The sequence below is a fragment of the Trachurus trachurus genome (genome assembly GCF_905171665.1).
Source record: "Trachurus trachurus genome assembly, chromosome: 19".
In the NCBI taxonomy this organism is placed as follows: domain Eukaryota; kingdom Metazoa; phylum Chordata; class Actinopteri; order Carangiformes; family Carangidae; genus Trachurus; species Trachurus trachurus.
Window position 1 is genome coordinate 6,934,362 of NC_139913.1, and position 25,881 is coordinate 6,960,242.

Genomic DNA, 25,881 nt, shown 5'->3' on the forward strand with positions numbered 1-25,881 from the left:
AAGGTAGGTGTATTGACACATTTGTACTTCCTTAGCTGCGCACCACTACTCCTCTATAAGCTTTAGATCTGTTTGGATCAAGTCAGTGAAGTTGCAAGCTTGTATGCAGAGCTCTCTGGCTCTGATTCTTAAGGAGAGAGAGAAAAAAGTGCAATGATAGAAGTAGGTTAGAGGTTGTTGTCTTTGCCCAAGCTCTAACAAACACCATGCCCTGAAGGGGCATCTGACATAAAGGCTCACCTAGTGGATGTTGCAGGGCTGTGAGGTAACAAAAACCAGCCCAGCGTTGCTTGCTCACATACAGCCTCACACATCAAAGGGCTTCTGCTCAGATAGGGCGCGGCGGGAAACCACAATCATATTTTTTTCAGTCATTTACAAAGTTGAAGGGGATGGAAAAAAAAAAAAAAAAAAAGCTGTGGCCTCTCCGAGCATGTGATCCGGAATTTGGTACCACTGAGCACGCATGGTGTTTATCACAGGTGACAGAATCGGTGGGGGGAGTCAGTTGACTGGAGGGCTGTATCAAGAAGCACAGTCAATTCATTTAGACAGAACATCAAAGTCCTCCAACAGCTCCTTGGGGCCCTGAGATTGAAGTCTGAGCAGAGACAGGTTCATAGGGAGTTATTGCTGCTGCCAGGTAAGTAGATCCCACTCTGAGTGCCTCGTGTAAACCGTGCATTCTCATTATGATCATCACAAATCAACGCCATTGACATATTTTATTTCTTTTGCGCTGTAAGCAGCCTTTGTGCCCGTTCACCAAAGGGAGAAATTGCTTTGTATAAGTGCCCTAGCTGTGAATGTGTCACAAAAAGTTATGATTGAGTATGTTCCCTTTTCAGTATTTAGATTGTGTGTGATGTTTGCCATCTACATCATCAATTCACTGTGATGTCTTAATTATTGTTTAGAAAGTAAAGGCTTTTGAAAAATCTGCCGTCTCTGTTATGGTTATGATGCCTGTTTAACATTTCCTCAGACTTGGTCAGTCGTGGAAGGGGTGAATGGGGCCCAGACTTGGATGTTGGCTCTGAACTCTTAATTGGAAACGCATGTGCACCACACTGTTGAAAGTTGTATTTAAAAAACAGAAAAATCCCACAGCACTACTTGACTTCGAAAAAGGTCCTCACCAGCTCATATTTTGCAGAGGAATACTTAAACTGGGTTTGATGTCTCATTGAAGGCATTGACTTATTTCTTGGGGTGAAAATATTCCATGACCTAATGTTTGGCTTTTACAGCTCGTTTTGTTAAATAAATAAAGAACAGCAGCTTGCCTCCATTTGAATGGGCTAAATGAAGAAATGCCTACGTCTGGTACCACTTAGAGCAAAGAGGACAGTTAAGGAGAAAGAGTGGAGCTTTTGTGTTCAAACTATGCGACTGAACTTTCAGGAGGATGTGCTTCGACGCTAAAAGAAGGCATTTGTAATTTTACTGTTGCCTTTTTTTTTGTTTTCTCTGACTTTCTTCTCACACTTTTATGATTTAGCGTTAAGACAAACATTCTTTGTCTGTGACTCGGAGGGCTTTCGACACATTTTGTGATGGCGGATCGCTCTTTAGCGCCTGAGATCGACAGGCGAGCTCTCGGCTGCTCTGGTTTTGGTTTTTGATCACATTGAGCGAGCTTGTAGTTGCATAGATCTTGGCGCAGCTGTGCCGAAATGAGCATGCTAATGACCGATTAAAACCTGAACCCTGGTGGGCCTTTGAGTTGCACGCTGCAGAAATCAACCCTCTCAAGTATGCGCCTGTTGTTAAAGCGAAAGCCTCTTGTTTGTTTTAAGACAGGTTAATTGCAGAACCACTGTTGGCACCCACTCTGAGCCGTTTTTATGGCACCAGGGTCTTGCCGTTTCCTCCCCATTACGAAGCAGTGGAAGGTCACAGTCTGTTAAGCTTCTTGCGAGAGATGCATGAAACCAAATGGATTTTTTTCTCCCCCCTCTTTCCTTTTCATTCCCATTTCCACTCATTCTAGACATTCCAGGTGTGCAAGTGTGCACTTGAGGAGGGCGACGGTGGGAGGGTGGGTGGTTAGGTGGGGGGCTGCCATTGTTTTCCTCGGCACAAGCAGCGGAAGCTAAAGAACGCCTCATTCGCTTTGATGAGTGATGTGTTCATGCGTGGGCTTCAATGTCACCCGCCATGAGGCAGCTGTGAAGTCGCGGCTCACGTCTGTGGTGCCATTTACTCAATGATGAAGTGGGGAGCTCTCTGTTGGTTCCACATCCACCTCCCCTCTACACACACACACAGGGAGTCTGAGCATGTGACCCTCATCACCACCCACCCATCCACCCACCCACCCACCTCGACTGTATTGTGACTGTACGTCACAGCTAATACCAGCATGCACTAAATCTCAAGCTCTGTGATCACAGTGATAAAGGTTGACTGAGCGATTATGCAAGGGTTTCTCATCACAGGGATTTGTTAACAGCTGATGGCCCCCGCCGCGTGACGCCTCCTTTCTTGTGTTTCCTTGAATTTGACTTTCACTCGAAAATAATTTGTTTGATTTAATTTTCCCCTCAGATACACAAGCCGTGTGTTGCCCTGGTGAGAAATGGCACAGATTGCTGTATAGGTGACATATTACTGTCCCTGTTGAAGTTAATTTGCCGTCAAATTTGCGACTTAATTTAAGCTGCCAAAGGGAAGACATGGGGAGTAGATTGTAACTCATAAGTATGCATTGGAAAGAGTGTTGATTAACATTGAGGGCTCGAGAGACAGACTCACTCAATGTGTATCATCTGGCCTCAGAGGCTGGCAGTGGAATTGAATGTGATATCTTGCATAACGTGTCCTTGCTTTAAGTCCTTGGTTCCAGGCTCAGGAAGAAAGGCTGCACCATTGGCTTGCTTGCTTTTTTTTTTTTTTTTTTTTTTTGCTTGGCTGTTGTACAGTTACTCGGGCTCCAGGCGAGCTCTGAGTGAAATCTGAAAGGACTTGTGAAACAGACAGTAGTCTACATATCTGGCAGCATTCTCATGTCAAATTACAGAATGATATTTTGCACAGGACACTTGGTACGCCCGCCACGTCGCTGCATTCTGCAGTTAAAAGCAAGCACTTAGGATATTTGGTTCACAGGCAATGAAAAAAAAATGTGCTCACATGGCTGTGTAATGGTCTGAGAGCCTTTCAGACTGTAAACAATGGTTCATTAAACGAACTGTTGGTTGGAATCATCCACTGACACAGGTCAAGTAACTGATGAATGAAAGGATGATTGTGCATTTTACACAACTGTTCTACATTTTCATATGATTACTGAACGATGCCCCTCTCTCATATTTCCCCGCAGAATGTCTGTGGCAGTAGTATTTATTTGGCACATTCTCAGCATGCTCCCACTCTTGCGGTTGAAGTGTTGCATAGCAACTGAGAAAAACAGCTTTAAATATTTTGGTTAAAAAGGTTTTAAGAAAATAAAGAACAGCCTGCAATTACTGTTCATTTCTCCCGAGTTCATAAGTTTAAGGAGCCGTAGTATTGTGCCAAGTAATAAATGAAATACCAAATTAGGCTTTGTGTTTGCTTGGAAAAACTGAGAAACGGTATGTCTAGAATATTGCGTCCCCTTGTGCCAATTCAGTTATTCATCTATAGCGATTTTTGTTTATCGAATAAATGCTGGCAGCTGTCTGCACCTCCACTAATTCACAACTGTTTTGAAACAAAGCTCGCAGTAGTTTTGCAGAGTGCAGCTTGGCTCAGTTTTAAAGCCATCTGAGTATGTCTGTGACAGGATGGAAAATGTGTAGGTGAGTGCAAATTTGAAGTGATGTGCCGCAGGAAAAGGGATAGGGATGGAGCGATGGGGATGGGGGCGCATGTGGAGAAAGAGAGAAGGCTGGATGACGCACAGCAGGTGACAGACAGACACTAATAGTAATGGCTCTTATCAGTGCTTCGCTCGCTCCCTCTTTTCACATGGGCTCTGACATCCTCCTCCTACTCCACCCCCTCCATCTAGCAGGGGGTGCTGGGAGCTCGCTGGGTTGTGCAGCCCGCTCAGACGGAAAGAGCCTGCCAAACACCGGTCCCCTCACATATAAATTGCATCATTAACATCGCCTAGATTATTCCAAGCTCTCCCACCGGGTTTATGGCAGCACCGGCTCAACTTAACTATTTGACTCACTGAAGACATTCAGGTTTCCTGAGTGAGCTGTGCTCAGATCTGTGGAGAAATGCACCAGTTCTATTCTCTCTTAAGGTTTTAAACAAATCCAGAAGAAAACTGTCTGTTTTTTTTCTCAGACTGTCAGACTTATTATACAGTCTAATGTGCTTTATTTCCTATTGTGACTTGTCAAAACCAAAGTTGTGTGTTGTCATACACACCAAAGGAGGATACTGTGGTGTCAGTTAGCAGTGAGGGACATGGCTGAACTCAGATTTCATTACAGTGATCACAATATTTTCATACTCTCTAAGTATATATCATAAATGTTTCACTTATGATATAATTATATTAACTTTGATTCAGATTTTTTTTTGTATGATATGGAAACTTTGATCACGAATTTACACTGTTACATTACTCTCTAAAATAACAGTGACACAAAATCCTCATTTAATCTCATATCCACTGGAAAATGATGAACACTGACATTAAAAGGGATAGTTCACCCAAAATTGAAATTTCACTCATCATTATCTACTCACCCTCATGTCGACTAAGGGCTGGGAGAAGTTTATACGAGCAGCATGGATGTATTTGGATGTTTTTTGGTGTGTCTTTTTGTTACGAAGACAGTTGGTATCCATTTGCAACCGTTATATGGACATGCCCTGCTACGCCGAGACCCCTGTAACTCAGAGAAGCCACGGAGGACTCTGAAACTTCTCCTAGCCCTTAGTCGACATGAGGGTGAGTAGATAATGAAATTTCAATTTTGGGTGAACTATCCCTTTAATTATCACTCTTTGCTGGTGAAAATCCACTCCATGATATATTTTCAGACTTTGATGACATTGACGTATATGGCAATATAGACTTTATGTAAAATCACACACAAAATAACCAAATTAATATTTCCTGTGTCAAACAAAAACTTCAATAACTAATTTCATTAGCTTTTAGTTACATTTCTCTGTGAATCGATCATTTGGATAACTGTACTCTGTAAAACAATGACGAGATGTGATTCCATTATGATATGATTTAGTGCTGAAACGATTGGATTCAGAGTAATTGATTAGCCAGTGAAAAGAAAATTGAAGTGATGTATCAAGCAAAAAATGTCAAACAGTGTCTAATTCCAGACTCAGATGTGGGGAGAATTTGCCGCTTTTCAGAGCTTTGTAAAATGAAAAACATTGAGTTTGGACTGGCAAAAGATGTGATGTGAAGTCATTAGCTTAGGAAACTGTGATCACTATTTTCTTCCATTTTGTAGACTAAAATGCCCAATTTATGAACTTTAGCAACAAAACAAAAATCAACACATAGTATATTGATTTTGAATGTAATAATTACTTTCAGTCTGAGAAACACTTCCAAACGGGACGTTGTTATTATATAATGTATGTCTAGTCCTGATGCACTTAAACACCAAACCCCAGTTGACTGGGAGTGGAAATTGCCAGAAGCCTACAATATTATTACGATACTAAAGTCACAATACGTTATTATTGCTATTTTTCGATATTCTGAGAATTGCAATAACATATCGTGATACATTGCAATTTCAATACCTTGATGCAAAACTTAAAACTTGCTCCAGTTATTTTTATTCATGTAATATGGGACCGACTTCATTTGACTTTACAGACTTGCCAACACAGACCTAAAAAGCAGTATTGTAGTTACCAAATCGTTTAATGTTTACATAGATTTAATCATTAAAGATCAATACTTGATGTCTCTGAATCGATACAATATTGCTAAACAAAATATTGTGATACTATCATGTATCAAGTTTCTCCCCCCCACCCGTCTCTTGATTCTAAGCTGCTAGTTGTCCTTTTAAATTATTTAAGACAATCCATGAGCCGTTGCACCTCAGATGGAGGCTTTTAAGCCCGTTTGACATCTGCAGTAGAGCTGGATGGAGCTTCCTCCTCAGATCAGTTGGCAATTAACTCTGTAATTACTATCCGAGGTCAGGGTTAAGCTCTGAGTTAAAGGTTGGAGCAGCAAACATTTTTATATGATCCTCTTACTCTGTTATCCTTTCTCACTGCTACAAGGTTTTACCTCATGGGGAGAATACATTACATAAAGCCCCTTGGCAATTACTCCTCAATGAATATCCTCATGGTGTACAGTCCATATGATTAATCTGGAATCCCCTTATGCCCCTGTCCAACCGCAGGCTTGGCTCTGCTTACCATGCAAGTTTCATTTTCACCTGAACAAATGGCTCCTTTAGACAAAAAGTGCCAACCTTTTACTTTTACTGGCTGCTTGGGAAAAGAGGAGGGGGAAAAAAACAACAGAAAAAAAAGATGGAGAGCACCACCTTTTGCAGTAATAACAGATATCCCAACATGGAGAAAAAAGAGGGGTGGGGTCAGAGTAGTTGGTGGCGGTGGTGGTGGTGGTGGTGGTGGAGGTGGGTCGGTGAAAGGGTTTTTTTCTTTTTTTGGAGGGTGGGCGCTTAATAGTGTTGAATAAAAGAACATTTATTTTTGTGCTTCGGCCTGTAACAGCCTCAGGAAATAGCTCAGTCTCTTGATCGGGAGCAAATCCTATTAACTTACAGTGCTCTCACTCAGGGTAATGGGCTCCACCTTGAGACTTGGGAGAGCACTTTTCCCTCTGACACATTGATACCGGTGTCTGGAGGGCTTGGCGTAGGGTAGTCTAACACTCGGGCAGAGACTAATCAAGTCAAACAATCTGCCGGGCTGGAGCAACACGGAGTGAGGATGTTGATATCCAGCGAGCTCATTCAACAGGCCCCTTCACACGTTCCTAACCCAATACCAAAGGATCAGTGCACGGGATCAGTTCAAGATCAGGTTATTCGAGCCCCTGAGAATTGTAAAGCGATCCCCGAGCAGCTTTTGCTTTCTCAGGAGTGATCGGAGCTGTCGGCTCTGTTATAGACTGCTAGGGCCGGGGCCAAAGGGAACTCCTGGGGTCTCCATTTATTTCTGTCCAGCTCGGGAAGGACTGTGTGTCTGTGAAAGTGTTTGCACAGTATGTGTGTGTGTTTGTGGGAGAAAGTGAGAAAGAGAAACTCAATTTACAGTATGTGGGTAACCGCCGTCCCCAAAGCCAATTGGTAGAGAAACTCCAATATCTTTTAGCGAAAACACAGGGCACCTCTAGTTTATTATTTTCTGTCAGGAATCTGATGTTTCAGAAATGGCTGTAGTTAGTTTAAAGCTGCCGCATACTGTAATTAGCCCACTGCGAGAACCTCCGGAGAAATGGGAGCTCTCTATCAAAGCATAACTACTCCAATTAAGAGTCTGGAAATCGCCTTTGTGGGTGGCAATGGGTTTCTCCTCTGCTAAAAAAGCAGCATATTGCTCATTTCTGCACATGTTTTTGAGAGGTGACATCTTTTGAAAAACACCTAAATGTGACCATGTTTGATGCTTTGTGACTCTATTGATGGATCGCCTCAGCCCGGACCCGCTCATAAATCCATGTTCAATGGCATGTTCTTCTCCTGTCACCATTACCCCTTGTGCCTGCTGTCATCCGGCTGTCTTATGTCTGCAGAGTTACAGTGTGCACCTGTCAGGTACAATTTATGGCAAGCAATTTGTTGTGTACCATGGGACTTACAGTTCCCTGAGAACTTTTTTCTCTGTTTTTCTGTATTTGTTTCACATTATACATGGTTGTTTCTCTTGCACCACTTCTGACCGAGTGTGAGAATTGACTATCTCCAGGTTTTATGATTTTATTTTGTTCCCCGATAAGTCGAAGGATTACAAGGCAAGCCTCCCCTTTGGGGTTTTAGATTATCTAAAAAAGTGCATTGTCACTAAGCTGCAGGCAAGTCTGTTTTCCTGACTTCCTGAAGTGTTGACATTTCGGAGGTACATGGTTTTTCGGACTGCAAGTTTTGCTGTAAGTCGTCGAGTTAGTCATTGTTAATGGGCTTGTGATGAGCTGTCACCAGCTTTGTTTGATACAATAAAAGGAAATGAATGCACAGCAATTAGATGTTTGTTCTGTGTTATTGTTGCACGACTGCGCCACTGCTGCTTGTGCTCTCAGCTAGGATTATCGCCCCTAAGAGGGGGAAGCATTACAAAATGACAGCCTCTCATGTCGAACAAGTCAAGCTGATTCAGTGAATATTGAAGAGGTTCCCACCACATGTTCTCCTGCATGTTAAGGGAGCAGCGTTAACCTTGTTTTGATTTGCATCTCCTTAGCAATTAAGATAATATGTCGTAATTAGAATTTTAATGTACCGCTGTGAGATTTTTGATAATTATACAGAATTCTCTGCGGTGATTTTCTCTTTGCCTGCTTGTCTTCACAGATGAATTCATGGCTGATTAGATCACCGCTCTAATCAGATTTGAGTTACATTGTAAGACATCTTCCCACATGTCTCTGTCAAGCTGAGTTACTCAGTGGAACTGTGAAACAGTTAATGTGACTACACATATGTTTGATAAGGAGTTTACAAATTGTACTTTTTTACAAGCAGCAGGTTCCTCCACCACGGCAGCAGACAAAAGGCTGAGGTGAAACTTCAGTCAGTCAGCCAGTCCCATGTGATTAAGGATAATGGCTAGTTAGCTGAATACAGGGTTGAAGTTGTGCTTGATGTCACCCCCCCCCCTCCCTTCACCCATACACTCCTCTGTACATAATTAACATGCAGGAAGTTGAGATTTCGAATATCACTGACAGATGTAGCGTGGCAGCACATCCAGCAGTAGCCTTCTGTTGCATAATGGGATGCTTTTTTGCTGTTGTTGACAAACGTGTGCATGAATTCTTTACCTTTTTATTCCATTTGAGTGCACTACGCATCAGTTTTACAGTCTGGCAGTGTCTGAAGATGATGTTTCATAATCATGTCAATGTCACCTGTTAGTAGATAATGAATGAACCTTTTAGTCACAGTGGTTTAGTCACTTGTATGAAATGAACTGATTTATAAATCATAGGGATTTTGTTTTCACCTATCACAAGCTACTCAAATTTCCACTTCGGCATAACCAACTTTAGAGTCAGCTAACTGTATGCACATTAAATGCTAATCATGTAATCTTTGCTAGCATTGATGTCGGCATGTGATATACCATTGTTAATACAACATGTTATGCTAATGTGTGGGAAAATTAGCATGTTAAGTGCTAAGCATGTGCAGCATTAATGCTGTGCACGCTAGTGTTAATGCTACTGTTTTGGTACTTTAGTAAGTAAAAATATCATAATCATATCCAGCAGTTTCTCAAGGGCAGAGAAAAGTTGTTAATGATCGACATTGTGAAACATTGAGATTTCCAGCTGTTACATAGGGATTGCTGTAATTCAGTTTGAGCAGGCACCTCCCAGCCAATCACACACGAGTGTTTTGTGGCCATGAAATAATAGAAACATTTGCTTGTTATCAGGACTAAATTAGGTGGCACTGACACTGTCAAGAGAGCAGACGTGACCCCATAAAGCAGACGTTTGAATCTGTTTATTTTGTATTTCATTACTCCTCATTACATGACATGGATATAATGAAGGTATATTAATTAGAAGAATGTAGATTTCCGATTTAATTGGTGGTGTTTTAGTAGGTCAGGCTGGCTTTTGAAAATTGATGTGAAGGTTCTCCCGCTCAGATTTGTCTCGACACCCCACAACGATCATTCCACATAATGCATATTTCATTAACCTCAATACATTAACTATGGTTGTTTGTTGTGTGTCTGCTTGTGTTTTCACTCCACTGTTTTCTAGCTGCTTGTTTTTATTCAGAGCAAGACAGCAGCCAATATCCCCCTTGGCTTTTTCACTACAATTGTACAAACCAGTCAATATTGGCAGGAGAATATTTTCCTGCCCCAAGTTGCCATAGTATCAATACTCAAGGATGATAACAGTGGCCAGGGTAAATGAACAGAGATGTGCAAAGAAAAACTAAACCTGAGATCTCTTTGTGGTGCGAAATTGGCCACCACAAAGGAATTAATGACGGATCCTTCCAGCATAATTGTCTAATTATGCCGGGCAGATGGGGCACTGCTTTAACTAGGACACATTGTGCTACCTCTCTAGACTCTCCACAACAAAAGGCAAACCAGTGTGACAGCCTCTTCAGCAGCGAGTGGGAGGGAGAGTGAAAGAAAGAAAATGGAGAGAGAGAGTGGAGAAGAGGAGGGGAAAAAAACTGGGTCTGTCACTGAGCCATTCCTCCACTCGATATGTTACCACAGAAACAAATGTATGGTGTAAACACTGCGTGGATCACAGCTCCTTGGAGGTGAATCACTGCAGTGTAATGAGGTTGGTTTACATGCTGCTTCTCAGCTTCCCACCCGGGCTAACTCAATACTTAAACCCTCTAATTAAAGAGAATCGGCCACTCGATAATTGATCACATCGGTTGCCTCGGCATACGCCGTCACTGTAAGGCTTCACGCCACTGTTTATTAGAGCTGTCTGCCTGCTTTGTCTCCTGGGAAGGAAACGAGGAGGGAAATGCTACAGGGGAGGGGTAGGCAGGGATGATGCAAAGGTAAACATGTAAAGAAATTAAATCTGCGCTCTTGAAAGCATGCTCTTAAAGCAGCAGCGTGAATGATAAGTGGAATATCGCAGTTTCACAGTTTCTGTCTCAAGGGTCTTTCAGGTACTTCAGCTGTAAATGTCACTAAGTGGAAATGCTGCTGGTCTTTAGAAGCATTACCTCCTCCATCAAAAAGTTATTAAAGGGGCATTAAGTAATCTATGACTTGTATTGACCTCTATCTGCAACCAACAGGAATTACAACAACACTAAAGAGACACCATGTTCCACTGCCACTATGATTTTCTTTTTCTTTTTTTTATCCTATGAAGCAATGCATAAGGGAAACAAAGGAGCTCTTCACAGCTGAAAAAATGTAATCACATTGCAGATGGTGGCAAGACAGCTACAGGAAAACAAAGCCCGAGTAGTAAATCTTTGGAAAGATAATTTGTTTTCTTCTTGAGGAGTTTAATCGGCGGCGGTATTCCAAGTCATCAGGTTGATTGACGTATGTTGATGCAAGTATTACTTCCTGTTGGAACACAACAGAGGAGTGATTTCTTGCATGCTAACTGCTAGCATAATAACAGTGAAAATTAACACACTGTATTATGCACTCTGTCGTACTGGTAGGCGATTTGAAACTGGGAAAGAGGTCAGGTGCAGCTCGTGTTAGCCTGCAATTTGTAACAGGCATAATTGCTTTGTCATAAATTATGTAGAAAACTGTGTTTTTAAAAGCCTCAGATTTTGGCAGCTGTGTAGTTTCCTGTTTTGTTCTGTTTTTTTCACCACCCAGCTCCTCTTTTGCACTTGTGTCCGTCCTGTCAGATGGCTGTTATTGACCCGTGTTATCTTTACCACTGAGGTCCATCAGTGGGTTTTGAAACAGGCAGGCAGGTAGTGACAGGACCGGCTATTGAGCATCTTCAGGACCTCTGACTTATAGATTTCCTCTGCCTCCCTGTGGCGCGGGGTAATTGCTGAGTTTCAAAAATTGATTTATGGAAAGCAAATGTATCATCAAGACTCGGGCTGGGACTGGACTGGAGTAGATTGACATTGTAAGAAGAAGGTTGAGGAGACAAATGAAGACACAGAGGTGCGTGTCATTCCGTGGCATGTATTTGCGGTAAAGGCAACCTGGGGTAAATACCCAGAGTGCACCTGCAGAGCAGACAGAGCAGGGTATGACGTGCAGACCCGAGCAGGTGTGGCGAAGTCAACGGAAGATGCATGATTGAGCTAATTTCCTGTGAAAGGTTATCAGTCTTTTGTTTGCTTGACTTAATCTTTAAAGCACTATAGTCACAGCAGTGCAGTATCACGCTGCTCAACTGAAGCAGAATCAGTTATTAGTCATTTAAAAATAACACAAAATTACTCCTATTACGAATTAACATTAAATATTTGTTCCACTACTGAGTGAATGCCATTATTACCCTGTCAAAGGGGCTACTAGGTATGGAAGTGTGTAAAAATATGTAGAGGCAGGAAGCTATAATTAAGCCTTATTCATCAAAATGACTTTTTGAGTCGAGTCACCATTATTAGATTTGTTCTATAAGTTACATCTCATTTGTATTTATGAGCTTTACTCTGACCCGACCTCGACCTCCGACAAATAATTATAGTTTTCCTTGGCCTGATGTTTTTGTACAGACTGATCTGATCAGCCTGTCATGTCTGCATTGGCAGCCGACCATTTGGCACCTCACCAAAGACAAACATATTATTACCAAGTGGGTGTAACTTCCTTATGCCAATCACAAAGTGCTGGTTTGGCATTTCTGAATTCCAGTGGCTGGCAGCTGGTAGTGATTTCCCTGACAACCTTTTTAAAGAAGCCTGCTGGGGCTTTCCCATCATTAACAATTATAAAGAAAATCCTCTCCTTGTGTGAACACATACATACACTAAGAGGGAAAAAAGCCCGTACACTGTGATACAGCCTAATACAAGAGTGCTTTGTGAAGCTCTTTTGTAATTGTGGTTGGCACTGGTAAATGTTAGAAATACTCTTAAATAAAATGAGGTACAACATCACACTGCAGAGTTCAGCCTGAACACAAACTATTTAGTTGAAATAATAACACCTGCCTGAAATAGTTTTAGAATAATAATAATGATGATGATTAAAATAGAATATTTTGCTTTCTTTGCCAAGGTTTCATAATCCTCTTATCCCTGAAATATTGTTGTTTTTAAATATGTTTTTTTTAAATAATAGATGTTTATGAATGTGTTATTTTTTAACAGTATAAATTTTATCGGCATCTGGATCGGCATCAAAGCAGATCAGGAGAACATAGCAAGAATGTTCGATATTTAATTATGAAAGGACAAGTCTGATGATAATCTGTGTTTTTTTCTCGTTGCCAGTGGAAAAGATGAAAACCAACAATGAAGGGATCCAAAGTCGAACTTATTCCTCTGTGCCACGGAGCTCCATTGTTGTCCAGGAACTGTTCAGAACACACAAATGAGCCACATTGATGCTCTGGCTGACATGTTCCTTCATTACCATGAGCACAGACACTGCTTCAGAGTCTCTTCTGCTGCAGCAAACACTCACTACAGCATCAAACATGCTCATTTGCTACTGAAAATAGTGTCCAACAAACACAATTAACCTCTGTTAAAGTCATGTGTACTAACGACTACAGTTCCCAGTTGTCTTAGGACATTTCTGTACTTTTTTTGAAAAAACAAGATAAAAAATACTAGACTTTTTTGTTTTTTTTAAATGAATATCTTCACCAGCGAGCCTTGGACTGGGATTTGAGCCTTATCCTTTAAGAAGTCCATTAGAAGTTCCTGGAAGTGCACCAAACACAGATTACTTGTTCTCTGACTCATTGGCTCAATCAACTTTTCACCAAATTTCATTGAAATCTCTAACAAGATTTGCAGATATGCTGCTAAGTTGCACACAGACAGAAAAACAAACTCAACTCCACCAAAAGCAGAACCCTCCCTGTCAGAGTCGATGACAGGTTTAATAAGAGTAGCATGTTTTTATTCAACATGTGACTGTTGTGCTTTATTTTTGTGTTGTGTTGTTGGATTGAATTACAACTCGCAGTGCAGCAGTTTTCCATTTTCATGGTTATTAAGCAGAAAACTTAACGTCAACTTGCTTTCCTATCCTTCAAGATATGTTGTTGTCTTTCTCTCTGACGGCAGCTGTGTTACAATACATTTCCCCTGACAGAGGCTAGCATGTCTGGCATCACTCTGTGACATTACAACACTAAGACGGCGTTCATACCGAGGAAAAGCTTGGCTTTAAACAGCACAGGGAGTTGGGGCGGGGGGGGGGGGGGGGGGGAGTTGCATTTGCAAGGGTGTGATGTTTCAGATACCAGTGAGACAATGAAATACGATCCGGGAAGTCCAGTTGGGGGAATGGATTTACGTGTTTAAAAGCTTATTATGTGCCAAAACACACCACAGCGGTTTTACAAGTCTGGAAAGTTATCATGGCAGCAAATGTTTTATCTTTCGTCACCGCAATCTGAAGGTAAACAGCGGGGGCGCAGCAGCGTTCACGTTACAAAATAGCACGGGAAATGGCACGGACGCGATTGGCCAGCTGCTGGATCACGTCATGTTGCGTTGAAACAGGAGCTGAGGCAGATTAAACTTTTTCTGCCACATCGTTTTAAACGACCTCTGGCTCAATGGCCCCTCAGCTACATTAATGCTGCTTAGGTTGTAAACCACAGCCATTAGACTGTGGATATAATCAATGTTGCAGTGAAGGAGGTTCTGTCATGCAAACAACTGGTTTATACTTGAGTACCGCTGGAACATATGCAGTTTGTTAGCCTCTTGCTTATTTAGTTTTCTGCAGAGGTTACAAGGGGAAGTCAAGTTTATTGAATTGGGCATCCTCCTGCACTCATTGTTTTTTATTTCAAGGGTGTGAGAGAGAGAGAGACACAGCAGCCCACCCCCCCTCTCCGACCCCCCTGGCTCCGAGCGGATCCACTGTGCTGTGTTACTGTAGTGGTGACCTTGGTTCTTCTCTAAAAGCCTTCTGTCGGTGCAGATCCGTGCAGGCACACAGCCCTGTAGTGTTGAAAAACTCACTGACTCTGCTTGGCCAAAGCCAACAGGGTTAGAAGGGTGCAGGTGCTGCGCTGAAATTGGTTTGCTTTTTGCTTAAAAAGTAAAGTGTGCTTCACTCAGAATGGCTCTCTCTAAACAGCCTCTGTAACCAGAACCGGCTCCTTGTGCTCTAGTATGAGGGTTATGGTTTCACTGGAATCAAAAAGTCTGTTTACACTGCGCGAAATAAATATATGAATTGGATTCTGATACTAGTGTGTATATATTTGGGTTATGAAAACCGCTCAGACGGTGATATGTGGCCTTTCCAATAAATATTCAGTGTGGGTTGGGAGTTAGGTGAATCAGTCTTGGCCCACGCTCAGTTTTTTAAAGATTATTATGAGACTGTGATTTCAAGGAGAAAATAGTCTGAATAAGATCGAATTCAGTTTTTTGGCAGCAGGAAGGGCTTGTTGGCACGCAAAACAATATCTAAATAGAAATCAGATTTTTCACTCAAGTTAGATTTAACTGGAGTGCATTGTCCTCCTTTCTGGCTCAGAAACTTTACTGTCTAGAAATGTGAAAGTCGTAGCCGCAGAGTTTCGGTATATTAACATTATTGGCACACGGGGTGTTATATCTGGCAAGGAGAATCCATTTTGAAAGAGCCTGGAAATACTGTGTATGTAAAGAGCATCTGCCACAGACCTTAGTTTCTTCTCTCAACCTGCAAAGCGTTAAATAGGTCAGTAATATCCCCCCCACCCCGCCCCCCCCTCTTTTTCTGCGAGGTTTGTAAAAACGCACAGGATACAGGACCAAATCATTAGCATGGACGGAATCCAGAGCATTAATGGTAACCAGGCAGAGTCGAATGACATTGTTATTGCAGCCGTTCCCGGGAAAGTGAGGGGAGCTGAAAATTTATATTTGATTTATAGCAGGGTTTGAATTTATGTTCCAACTCTCAATAGGAAAGTAAGTGATCTTCGCCCGGCTTCTCACAGGAGAGGGCCCCACAGCATCTGGTGCTGGAAACATCTCTGTATCAGAAGAAGTTCCTTCTAGTTTCTCTTTGCGCTGCTTAACCACCAAGAATTTACACCTGTAGGGGATATAGTATTACTGTGTTTATTGGACGGGATTCAAGTCTGAGCCTTGAGAAATTATCAGATGAGTGAAATAAGCTGCTCTTTGTGGGAAACGTCGAGTAACAGGTTACGAGAAGCGCTTGATTTTTTGTTTTTTTTTGTTGATGTGCTCCAACTGATTCGCTACTGCGCTGCTGCTGCTCATGATTGCAAAGATGAAGCCAAGTCATTATTTACTTTATTTTATCATGTACTAAATGGTGTTTGATAGCTCGAGTGTCCGCTCAGAACTGCGGCAGTATGGCACAGATATAAAGATCTTTGATTTGCTCCGCTCAAGTGCTGTTATTTATTGGGAGTTCTTTCTCCAATAGCACTTTGACGAGCAGAAATATACAGCTCACTGTCACCAGGAGTGTGCTTTTGAATCCTCGAAACATCGTATCTTCACATTATTATCTGCTTGAAGTGATGATACGAATGCCGTTCTTTATGGTTTTGTAATAACTGCCTTATTTTTCATAGGGATGCAGAGCATTATTTATCACTGGCAGTGTTCATGGGGATTAATGATGCATAACTCTGTCAGAGTTGTCTGGCATACAGCACCAGCCGAAGAAATCTGGAAGGTTATCAGAGCAATAAATCCCAAGTTTTTTCGCCGTTGTTTGTCACGATGCACCGCGGCAGCCAGCAGTTATGATGGCTCCAGCTTGTTCGCCTCCTCTCCCTCTCTCTGTAAGCCGTCAGAGAAATAACACAACTTGTTTAAGCTGCCAGTTGATAAGGTGGAATTTGATCGCACAACCTCAAAGTTCAAAGCGGGCAACCGTTCTTAAATCTTCCCCTTATTACGTTGACTCTGTCTGCTTCCAGCTGGATGATGGGGTGCAGATAAGGAGCGCGCTGCACACTCTCTCCACCTCTGATGTTCGTTCTTGGCAATGAGAACACAAGCACAGTCTGTTCAGTCTTGCATTTTAACTGTTTTGTCAATTGCCGACATCCAATTCTGTTATGTCTATAAACTGAAAATTAAATTAGGTGTGCAGACTGTTACACAGGTTAAATCTATATCCGCCCAAGAGCAGCAGCAGTATTTCTTTCATCATGGCTTATTTTCCCTGTTTAATTTATTGAATAAATTGCCCCTTTAACTTGCCAAGCAGGAGGAAGCCATCCATGCATTGTCCATGATCCGGGCAGAGAGGAAGATTCAGTCTATTAGTGCAATGATAGGGCCTTTACTGCGGCAAGCTCACTGATTGAATGGCATCCTTCTCAAGGTCAGGCCGGAGCTAAGAGCTATTTTCTGCTTACCTGTGCAGCCAGCCGGCCACAGAATCTGCACACAAACTGCCTTTACACCGGTGAGCTTAGTAAGCGGAGAAGCTCATCACTGATATTTCCAGCTGGTAACATGAAGAGAAACCTCTTTGCCTGCAGAAAAGGACACAAAGGCATGAGTAATATGATAAGTGGGATCTTGCTACGGTGCGTAAAGACATTAGGAATGTTGTTTTTCGATCTGCACCCAGGGCCGAATCATATCCTCCCATTGTGTCCCCCCCCCCCCTGTCAAAGCAAAAAGCAGCGCGGTAAATGTGAGTCAGTGTGCGGCGAACGTGCAGACGGGGTCAGAGGTCAAGCTGGGGAGCACAGCTGTTTTGTCTGCCTGTTACTGTGTGAATCTGAGGCGTCTGCCGTTGCCAGCCAGCCTGTACGGTTTTCCTTGAAAACATAAGCGTTTGGCAGAAATAACGCAGCATGACCACCATTAACTTTTAAGCTGCTTATGCTCAGGGACCCACTTTCTATACATCCATGTTCCTATTAAACAAACGAATATAGAAATGTGTCAGCGATCCAACACTGGGGGTGTATACTGGGGGGGGATTAGGGTTAATAACGTCTGGGGCCGGGGCTGTTTTCATTGACGGATTTTGATCGTTGTTACATTGTCGCCAAACACAGTCAAGACTCTCATTAGAGCCCACTTCCTCGCAGCACCTAATGTTTTGAAGTGAATTTTCCGCACTGCCACATTGAATTTAGCCGGGGCCGACCTGTGCTAAGCCCGCAACCGGGGCTGTCATTTGGCATATGTTCCAAAAAAAAAAAAAAAATCTCTTCGGTAGCACAGATCACCCGTATCCGTATCCGGGGAGTGGGGAGGGGGGAGTCGGGGGGGCGGTGCCACCTCCACAAGATCAAAGCACCGTGGAAATCCACCATACTGCGTTACAGGGTGTAGAGAGCCGTGTTGTGGGGTGACATGGGGTGTGTGTGGGGGGGGCTGTGCAGAACTGATTCACCTGTGCAAGGGGCCAAGCACAGCTGCACCCCCTCACCCCCCCTAACCCCCTCATCCCCCCCACCCCAACCCCCAGCTGGAGCCCACGGACCACAGATAGGATTAGAGGCTTTAGCTGCAAAGGTCCCTCATCATCTCTCCGCCCCCGAAACCTTGTACTGTATGGCAACAACAACCCCCCTCAAACACAAATGCCACTTTATGATCACTTAATAACACCCCCAGCCCCCCCCCCCCCCCCCCCCACCTCCCCCTCCCACCCTCACTTCACACACACACACACACACATACTCAGTAAATCAGCTCATGTGCTTTTATAGCCACCATTGTCTGTGCAGATAAATAGGACAACCCGGCAGTCTGGGACTCCCAGCCCATGAATCTGGTGTGGAGGCATTTTCTTTCGTCAGCCCACCCCCCCTCCCTCCCTCACCTCTCCTTTTGCCCCCCACCCCCCCCTCCCCTCCCCAACCCCTCTGATAGGTATCACTGTAAAGCCCGCCATTGTGAAGCTGCTCCCCGGCATCTGTATCCCAGCTCAGCCCCTTCATGCCTGCCAGGTAAAACCCGTCTGCCTCTCTCTTTGCTACTGCGATAGGGGAGTTTGGCTCTGACTGACTGAAACAACATCACCTTGTTTATCCTGTAAATAATTCACCCCTCCCAGGCAACAGAAACAAAATCAAGGTTGTGTGTTTAACAAGGGAGGCCCAAAAACACAAAAACAGAAGAAAAAAAAAAATCAGGTGTTTCCTTTTTAGATAAACTTGGCGCCTGGAGACAGCGACACATCCCTGATTCCTATGCAGCGCGAAGATGCGGCAGTGAGATGTGTTAGGAGAAGTGTGTGTGTGTGTGTGTGTTTGGTGGGGAGGGGTGTGGAGGTGTTTATTTTGTGTGCTCACTGAACTTGCCCTTTGATAGCTCTCTGAAGAGGCTGCAGAGATACTGTCGGGGACATTCTTGTCGTGTTAAACATCAGAACCTATGGAGTGTGTCGGCGCTTCATCGAGTTTGATGCTTATCAACGGGGGCTGTTCCTGGGAGCTGTCACCTCCCCCCCGCCCAGCCTGCCCGCCCGCCGCCCCGTCTGTGACACACACACATGTGTACGGCGGACACGCGAGCTGAGCTGCCTTCGTTTGTTTTGTGTTGTCTAACATCACTCCCTTGGGGTAGTGTACCAGTGTCTAGCATAGACAGACTGTTTATTTCCCCCTCACTTGTAGCGTCCTCTCTGTTCTGGCTTTTTTTTTTTTTTTTTTGAGGTTTCAGACTTAGTTGGGACCATAAACGACCTATGAGTATTTGGACAGTGGTGCATTTGTTGCGTACCGTATGTTCATTTTACCCCCAGCATATCGGATTTGATATGATCCGATTGATTGATAGTTCAGGTTTGCACATAAAAAAAAGAAAATCATGCCAGGAAAATGTCCAAAAAACTGCACAAGTTTGAAAGAAAAGAAAAGAAACATCACAAAAGTTGTATCCTTTACAAAAGAAAAAAAACATGTGATAAATGCTGCCAAAAACAGATTCACAATGAATTTGTTGTACCTTGCTGTGTGAAACTTACATGTTACGCGTGAAGGATCAAACGTGTAAATGAATGGGATGTCGCAATTACGTCTATTTGACAGGGAAAAAGCAAAAGGTGAAAAACTGTGATGGCGTCATTGACTCAACCTCTTAGAAGCGACTGTCAGCGCACCATGTGGTCACCAGTGAAGGATGCGCGCCGATTTCCAACAGGTCCCAGGACTATCGGTGTTGTTAAAGCTCACACACGCACTTCGACCTCAGCTGTTAAATCTCAAATGCAACGCTGAGGTCGAGCCAAAACAAAAGGAAATGACACACTTTCTAAATACTTACAGATTGCACAGTACTTTTTTGAACACCAGTGGAGCATCATTCAGTTTTATATTGTCCTGCAGCCAGAACCTAAAGCTGCATGACAACTGTGAAACAACCATTACAAAAGCAGACTTGGAGTAGTGATACACAATCCTCCCCACCATGCTGGTGTGTCAGCAAGGGACGAGCCAGGCGCTGATCAGAAGACAACAAGGATCTGGGTATTTGAAGCTGATATTGGGCCAGATTCCCATCGGGCTACATGCTATGCCTCCCCTTTGAGTGTTGATTGCAGAGAGGAGAATGTGGTTGACTGATCTGAAAGGAAATTACTGGAGAGAGAGCTTATCCATGCCTTTGACTGATAATCAGCTCATTATCGTGTTGATCATTTACAGCTCTCCCTCTCGCCTGCTCTCTATTCTTTCAGCTGTGTCACTGAAGCAGAGCACAGAGACTTTTAATGGCTTGGCAGGGAGCCTGCTGTGGCGAGGCAGAGTTAAAACAACCATGCTAGCCCTGGCTAGTCTCCACTGTTGCACAGTACAGGTCCCCACCCCACTTATCAACCCTCCCAGGGACGAGAAAAAATTAAAGAAAAACAACAACAGCGACAACAACATATGCAACCCCGACGTGGGCAGTGCCCTAGCACCCCAACATGGCTAACTGTGCATGAAATTGAACTGATTGGAGTTATTGACCAGAAGGCTCCAGCCCCTGAGAGGACAGGGAGGAGTGTGAGTTGGGAGGGAAGCGAGAGAGAGTGAGAGGAGAGAGAGGAGAGTAGGGGGAGTGCTTGTGTGTTACCTGATTGAGTGAAAAATCCTCAGCCGGTTGCTTTGATGCCTGGCACTTTACAGGAAAGAGTGATTTAATGGAAGCTGCCAGACCTCATCAGTGTCAGCGCTCGTGGCGAGGGCCCTCCGCTCCGCCGTGCTTCATATAAAAGCGCTCGCCATGACAGGTCCTGATGGACAGATGTTTGCTAGTTGTTTTAACTGCACAGTAAAAAGAAACACGGGTATCAGCCTCCACCTCTGGCTCTAAAAGACAAGCTGCGAGAGGAGTGAGAGGAGGCTGTTACAGGCCACCCCAGTGTGCAGCACCCTCGCCCTCTGCTATTTTAGGCCTCTATAAATAGCCCTATTGAATTTTTTTTTGCCGGGGTTGATAAGCCTATAATTAATGTGACCATCATTAGGCACGGACATGTTCTTCTCAAGAGGAGCCCGCTGGTGAGGTGAAGCGAGGAGAAGGGAGACTTCTCCTCTTGTCCTTGTGTTTTTAAGTCTGAACCGAGCAGCGTGAGCGGGGAGGGGGGGGGAAACCGGAGTGACGACCAGCCGGCTTTCCCAGTGATGTTGCAGAAGACGCCACTTTGTTGTCAAGCTGCTCGCAGCGTCGTCTGTCAGCTCCCCGCAAAAGCCCACTGTGCAGCGTCTTCAGTAGATCTGAATTGCATTGGAATTGCATCATTAATAGAGCAGAAATGATTCCCAGCAACTCCGGGAGAATACATTGACCCCTGAGGGAGACTAGAAACAAGACAATGTTTTTACAGTGCGGAATATCTAACTAGAGGTCCCATTACCACTTCATCAATATACAGCAGCAAGTGAGTGAGGAGATAGAAGGGAGTGGAGCAAAAAAAAAAAAATGGAAAGAGGAATGTAATAGCTTATAGTGCTAATGGCAGTCTGAGCGCTCAAGTCCCAAACATTCAGCCGCCTCATCTCATCTGGGCTGTGTAATTGCCCTCCTGGAAGCTGCCACGCGAAACGTCTGCCTCCATAGTGAAGAGTGGCAGCTGCTGGATGTTGAGGAGCAGGCCTGGGTCAGCTCTCCAAGTGGGTCTCCTTGCAACCATGAGATGTCATAATTAATAGCTATCTGGGGGCCCTGGGGCCAGTGCTGGGTGTCTGGAGGGGTGAGGTTTTTTTTTTTTTTTTTTGGCGGTAGGGGTAAATGGAAACCAAACAGAAAGAGACGGCATACTTATTCTCCACTTAACATAATGTATATTTATCATCACTTTGCCTTCAGCGAGTACGTCTGTGCGGCATCTAACCCTCTGCTTTTCAGGGATATTTTTCCTCCCTTGTTTGTATTAGGTTTTTTCCCTCTGTATCTAAACGTACCTAGAGATATGTCGCTGTTGTGTACCATGGGAACTCCATAATCTTTGGGGACCAGCGTTCTCCCTAGTTAAGTAAATATACATGAGCTGCTGTGCGAGATACAAGCTCCCAGCACCTTCAGAAAAAATCTGTTACTTCAGCTCCCCTCTTTCTTCTCTTCCTCCTCCTCCCTCTCTCTAACATGCCACCTGGGGGCAAATCTCACTCTGTCTCATCTGCTGCTTAATTTCACTGGAGCGGCCCTCAGTAATGAAGCGCCTTGATGTACATTTGCCAATTTCTGCCTCTGCCACTGCGGTATAATTGGGATGTGACTAAGCATGAATACCCAGCGCAGGGTTGGTTGACCTCTCTGCGACCCCGCGAATAGCGCTTTTGTCATAATGGAGGTATTATCTCACATAATCTGGGAATGGAGAGGGATTGTCTGCAGGGTGCCAGGGATGGAAATGAATTGATATAACTCCTCGCTCCTGTGCGCCACAGAGGAGAAGAGAGGAGGGGAAAAAAACTGCAAGATATATTTTTTACATGATCATAATGAAGACATTTTCTTCTTATCTATTGCCGCTTTGTGTTTATTGGAGTAGGAGAGAAGCTCCTGGCAAAAGCAGGGGTGGATTTTTTTTTTAGCAAGGGAGGGAGTTTTGATGCTGTGGTACTTGAGAGAGAATTTCACTGTACAGTATGTGTGTGTGTCAGCTTTTTGCCTGTGTGGGTGCACTGTGTACTCAATGCACATGTTAGTGTATGTGTGTCTGTTAATGACCCTGTAAGATGACAAGCTGAGCTGGCCGTGAGAGCACAGCCGACAGTCAGAGAGAGAGAGAGAGAGAGAGAGAGATGGAGGTGGAGGAAGCCGGAGAATTCAGATGGTTGGAGGGCGGGGGTTCGGGGGAGGTGGTTGCACTGTGATTCACCATGCTGTCATCAGGGGGGACAGGGGCCCCTGAGTGGCCCTCTGTATTCCCACCTGAGAGGCCTGCAAATGGAGGGGCCATGCTGTCATTATTTACAGCCCGCAGCTCCTAACCTTGGATTCGGAGCTCATCACTGCGAAGGGAAAATCAGATTGGACTTGACGTGTACCCGAGCCAGTGACCTTGATAAGTGTGAGGTGCCTGCAGCAAGAGGTTAGGGAAGAAGAGCTCGCTTCTGTCAGCTTTCGCGGTGGATTTGCGCGTGCGTGTGTGTGTCCATGTATTTCAGCCAGGTGGGGAGGGGCGGCGGCGGCGGCGGCTGAATGACTGAACCATGACTCAAGATGACACGTGGTTAGGCCTGCTCACGGGCCGCGATACAGCAGGCATATGTGACATTATTACTGTTCATTTTGCAGGCACCAGCGCCGGAAGGTCGATGAATTGATCAGTCTGTTGACACAATTAATCAACCGACTGTTACTGAGATAAAACAAATGCCAAACATTTACTGGTTGCAGCAGCTGCAACTAAACACAAGCACTTATCACTTATCTCCTGTCTCCAAACTGAATACTTGTGGGTTCTGAACTTTTTGGTCATGAAAAACCCACAATGCGAGGATAGCACTGATGAAAAGTTATGATGGGAAAATATCTCATTATAAAATACAAGAAGCGCTGAAATTCAGAATGAATATTATTTGCATTCTTATTTATTTATTTATTTTTTTACCAGGTAAAATCTCCAAATCCCTCCAACATCAGCTGTGTTTGTAAATCGTCAGCCTTGGTCTGAAAATGCACCTGAGCCTTGTGTAAAGTAATGAATCTTTTCCTTGGTAATTTTATTTTTCGTTTTTTTTTTTGATTATTTATTTTTTCCATCTTGAACTAGTTACCTGGAGACCAGAGGGAGGGTGGAGGGGGGTTACAAAATAACAGAGGAGAGCATCTCAGGAAAAGGGTGATGAAAATGCATTTTTCTTCCCCTACCGAGATGCTATTTGGTCGTGTGAAATGATTAATTTCACACATATACAGGTCATCCCCGAAAGCAGCAACATCTCATTCACCAGGGCCCCCCGTCAGCAACAAAACAGGAGGCTGCAATAAAATGAGCAAACAGCAGCACGTACTGTACGTCAATAAATCTTTGGAGGTTAAACCTGAGCACTGTAGAATTTGAGCAGCCCCCCTCTCTCATCAGGTAAAAGTCACTGAGTACATCAGGACTGTCGAGACTAAAAAAAAAAAAAAATGGCAGACGAGCAGTTTGGGGAGTGTCCTGTGCTAGCAGGTACACACTCTCTCACACGCAGAGAGTGTGTGTTTGCATAAGTAGGATGGAGCCTTGAATTATTGGGTTTGTGTAAATAAGGAGATGAGACTGTTTTTAGCACACAGGGAGGATGGAGAGCTTGGATGAGAATAGCGGCTCTGTGTGGAGTGGAATTGGTCTTGGGTTGTTTACGACAGCTCGCAGCCCTCATATATCACAAGCAGTATGTTTGCTGTGAAGCTACAGTTTGTGTGCCATCTGCCTTAGCTGAACTTGACCCTTCAAACAGACTTATATTTTGTCAACTGAGCTTCCTGTAACTGCTGTTTTTTTTTTTTCTTCTTTTAATTTTCTCTTTCTTAGTGGATGATCCAGGAACCCCACAAGGTGGCGACCTTCTTCGGGTGCATCGGTTCCGACAACTTCGGGGAGATCCTGAAGAAGAAGGCCGAAGAATGCCACGTCGACGCCCACTACTACGAGCAGAATGTGGAGCCGACTGGTACCTGCGCGGCCTGCATCACCGGGGACAATAGGTTAGCCGTCTTTTACTGTAGTCACCCCTGACCAAGAAGTGACCCCCTAGCTCGGATTCGAAAGAGTCACTCCCGTTCATTTGTACATCCTCAGGCAGGCGTTTGACTCCTTGGGGCTGGAAGTCATAACAGGGAATCATAGCTCGGCTCACACATCAAAAGGAAAAAAGCGCAGCTTGAGTGTGTTTTTCCAGGCTCCCACTCAGTCTCTGCCGCCCCAGTGGGTTGTCATCCATCTATACGCTGACAGTAGCAATGTGTTAGAGATGGCTGGGCTATCCCAGCTCTCACCTGTCAGCCTTCTCGCCTGTAAAAAGGGGCTTTAGCCTCTCTGACGACTCTCACGCTAGCATCATCATCGGCACGTCTGAGGCAGCAGAGGTCAAAGCCCTGCACGCACACGCACACACACACACATACACACACAAATATCACTAACAGTGAGGGCTCCAGTTCATGATAGACCAGGTGTGGATCAATAACCTCCTTCTCTAAACACTCCCCTCCTCTGCAGCCCTTCATCCGCTGCTACCGGAGTTGTCAGTCAGTCAACGGCTGGACCCTGACCGCCCCGGGAGCCGGCCCCGCTGAATGGTCTTAGTGGGCTTGTTTGATGTGGGCTCTGACACCTGAAAAGGTCAGGTGCCGTGCTCAGGGAGACGAGCTCTGTAATATTTCTTACAGGTGTTTAACAGACAGCTCAGGAGGCCGGTAGAAAGGTCGCCGACAGGGCCAGATTGGAGGGGTGATGTCTTTGAAGGATTGGGAGCCAGTGTGTCACAGCCCCCGGCCTTTGATTAGTGCAAGTCTTCAAAGAAAATAAAAGTCTAGCTCTCCCACTCGAATCTAAAACCCTTTTAGCTCCAACATGTGAAAATACTGTATTTTCAATAATCACAATGAAGGCGTTAGTAAATAGTTTTATTTATGTCTTATGTACCAGTCAGGTCCTTTGGGATCTTAGAGTTTTAGTGTGATGCTTATCGTCCCAAATATGTAAACA

General features: G+C 44.2%; 1 protein-coding gene across 2 annotated transcripts in view; it reads left to right on the forward strand.

Moving 5' to 3' along the window:
* adkb (adenosine kinase b) overlaps window positions 1–25,881 on the forward strand; it is a gene marked incomplete at its 5' end in the record, with an annotated part of 104,276 nt that overhangs the window by 18,120 nt on the left and 60,275 nt on the right. For both annotated transcript variants that reach the window (XM_083993761.1, XM_083993760.1), the window contains one exon: window positions 24,706–24,878. In XM_083993761.1, the coding sequence (XP_083849887.1) occupies window positions 24,706–24,878 (173 nt within the window). The remainder of the gene's footprint in view (window positions 1–24,705; window positions 24,879–25,881) is intronic.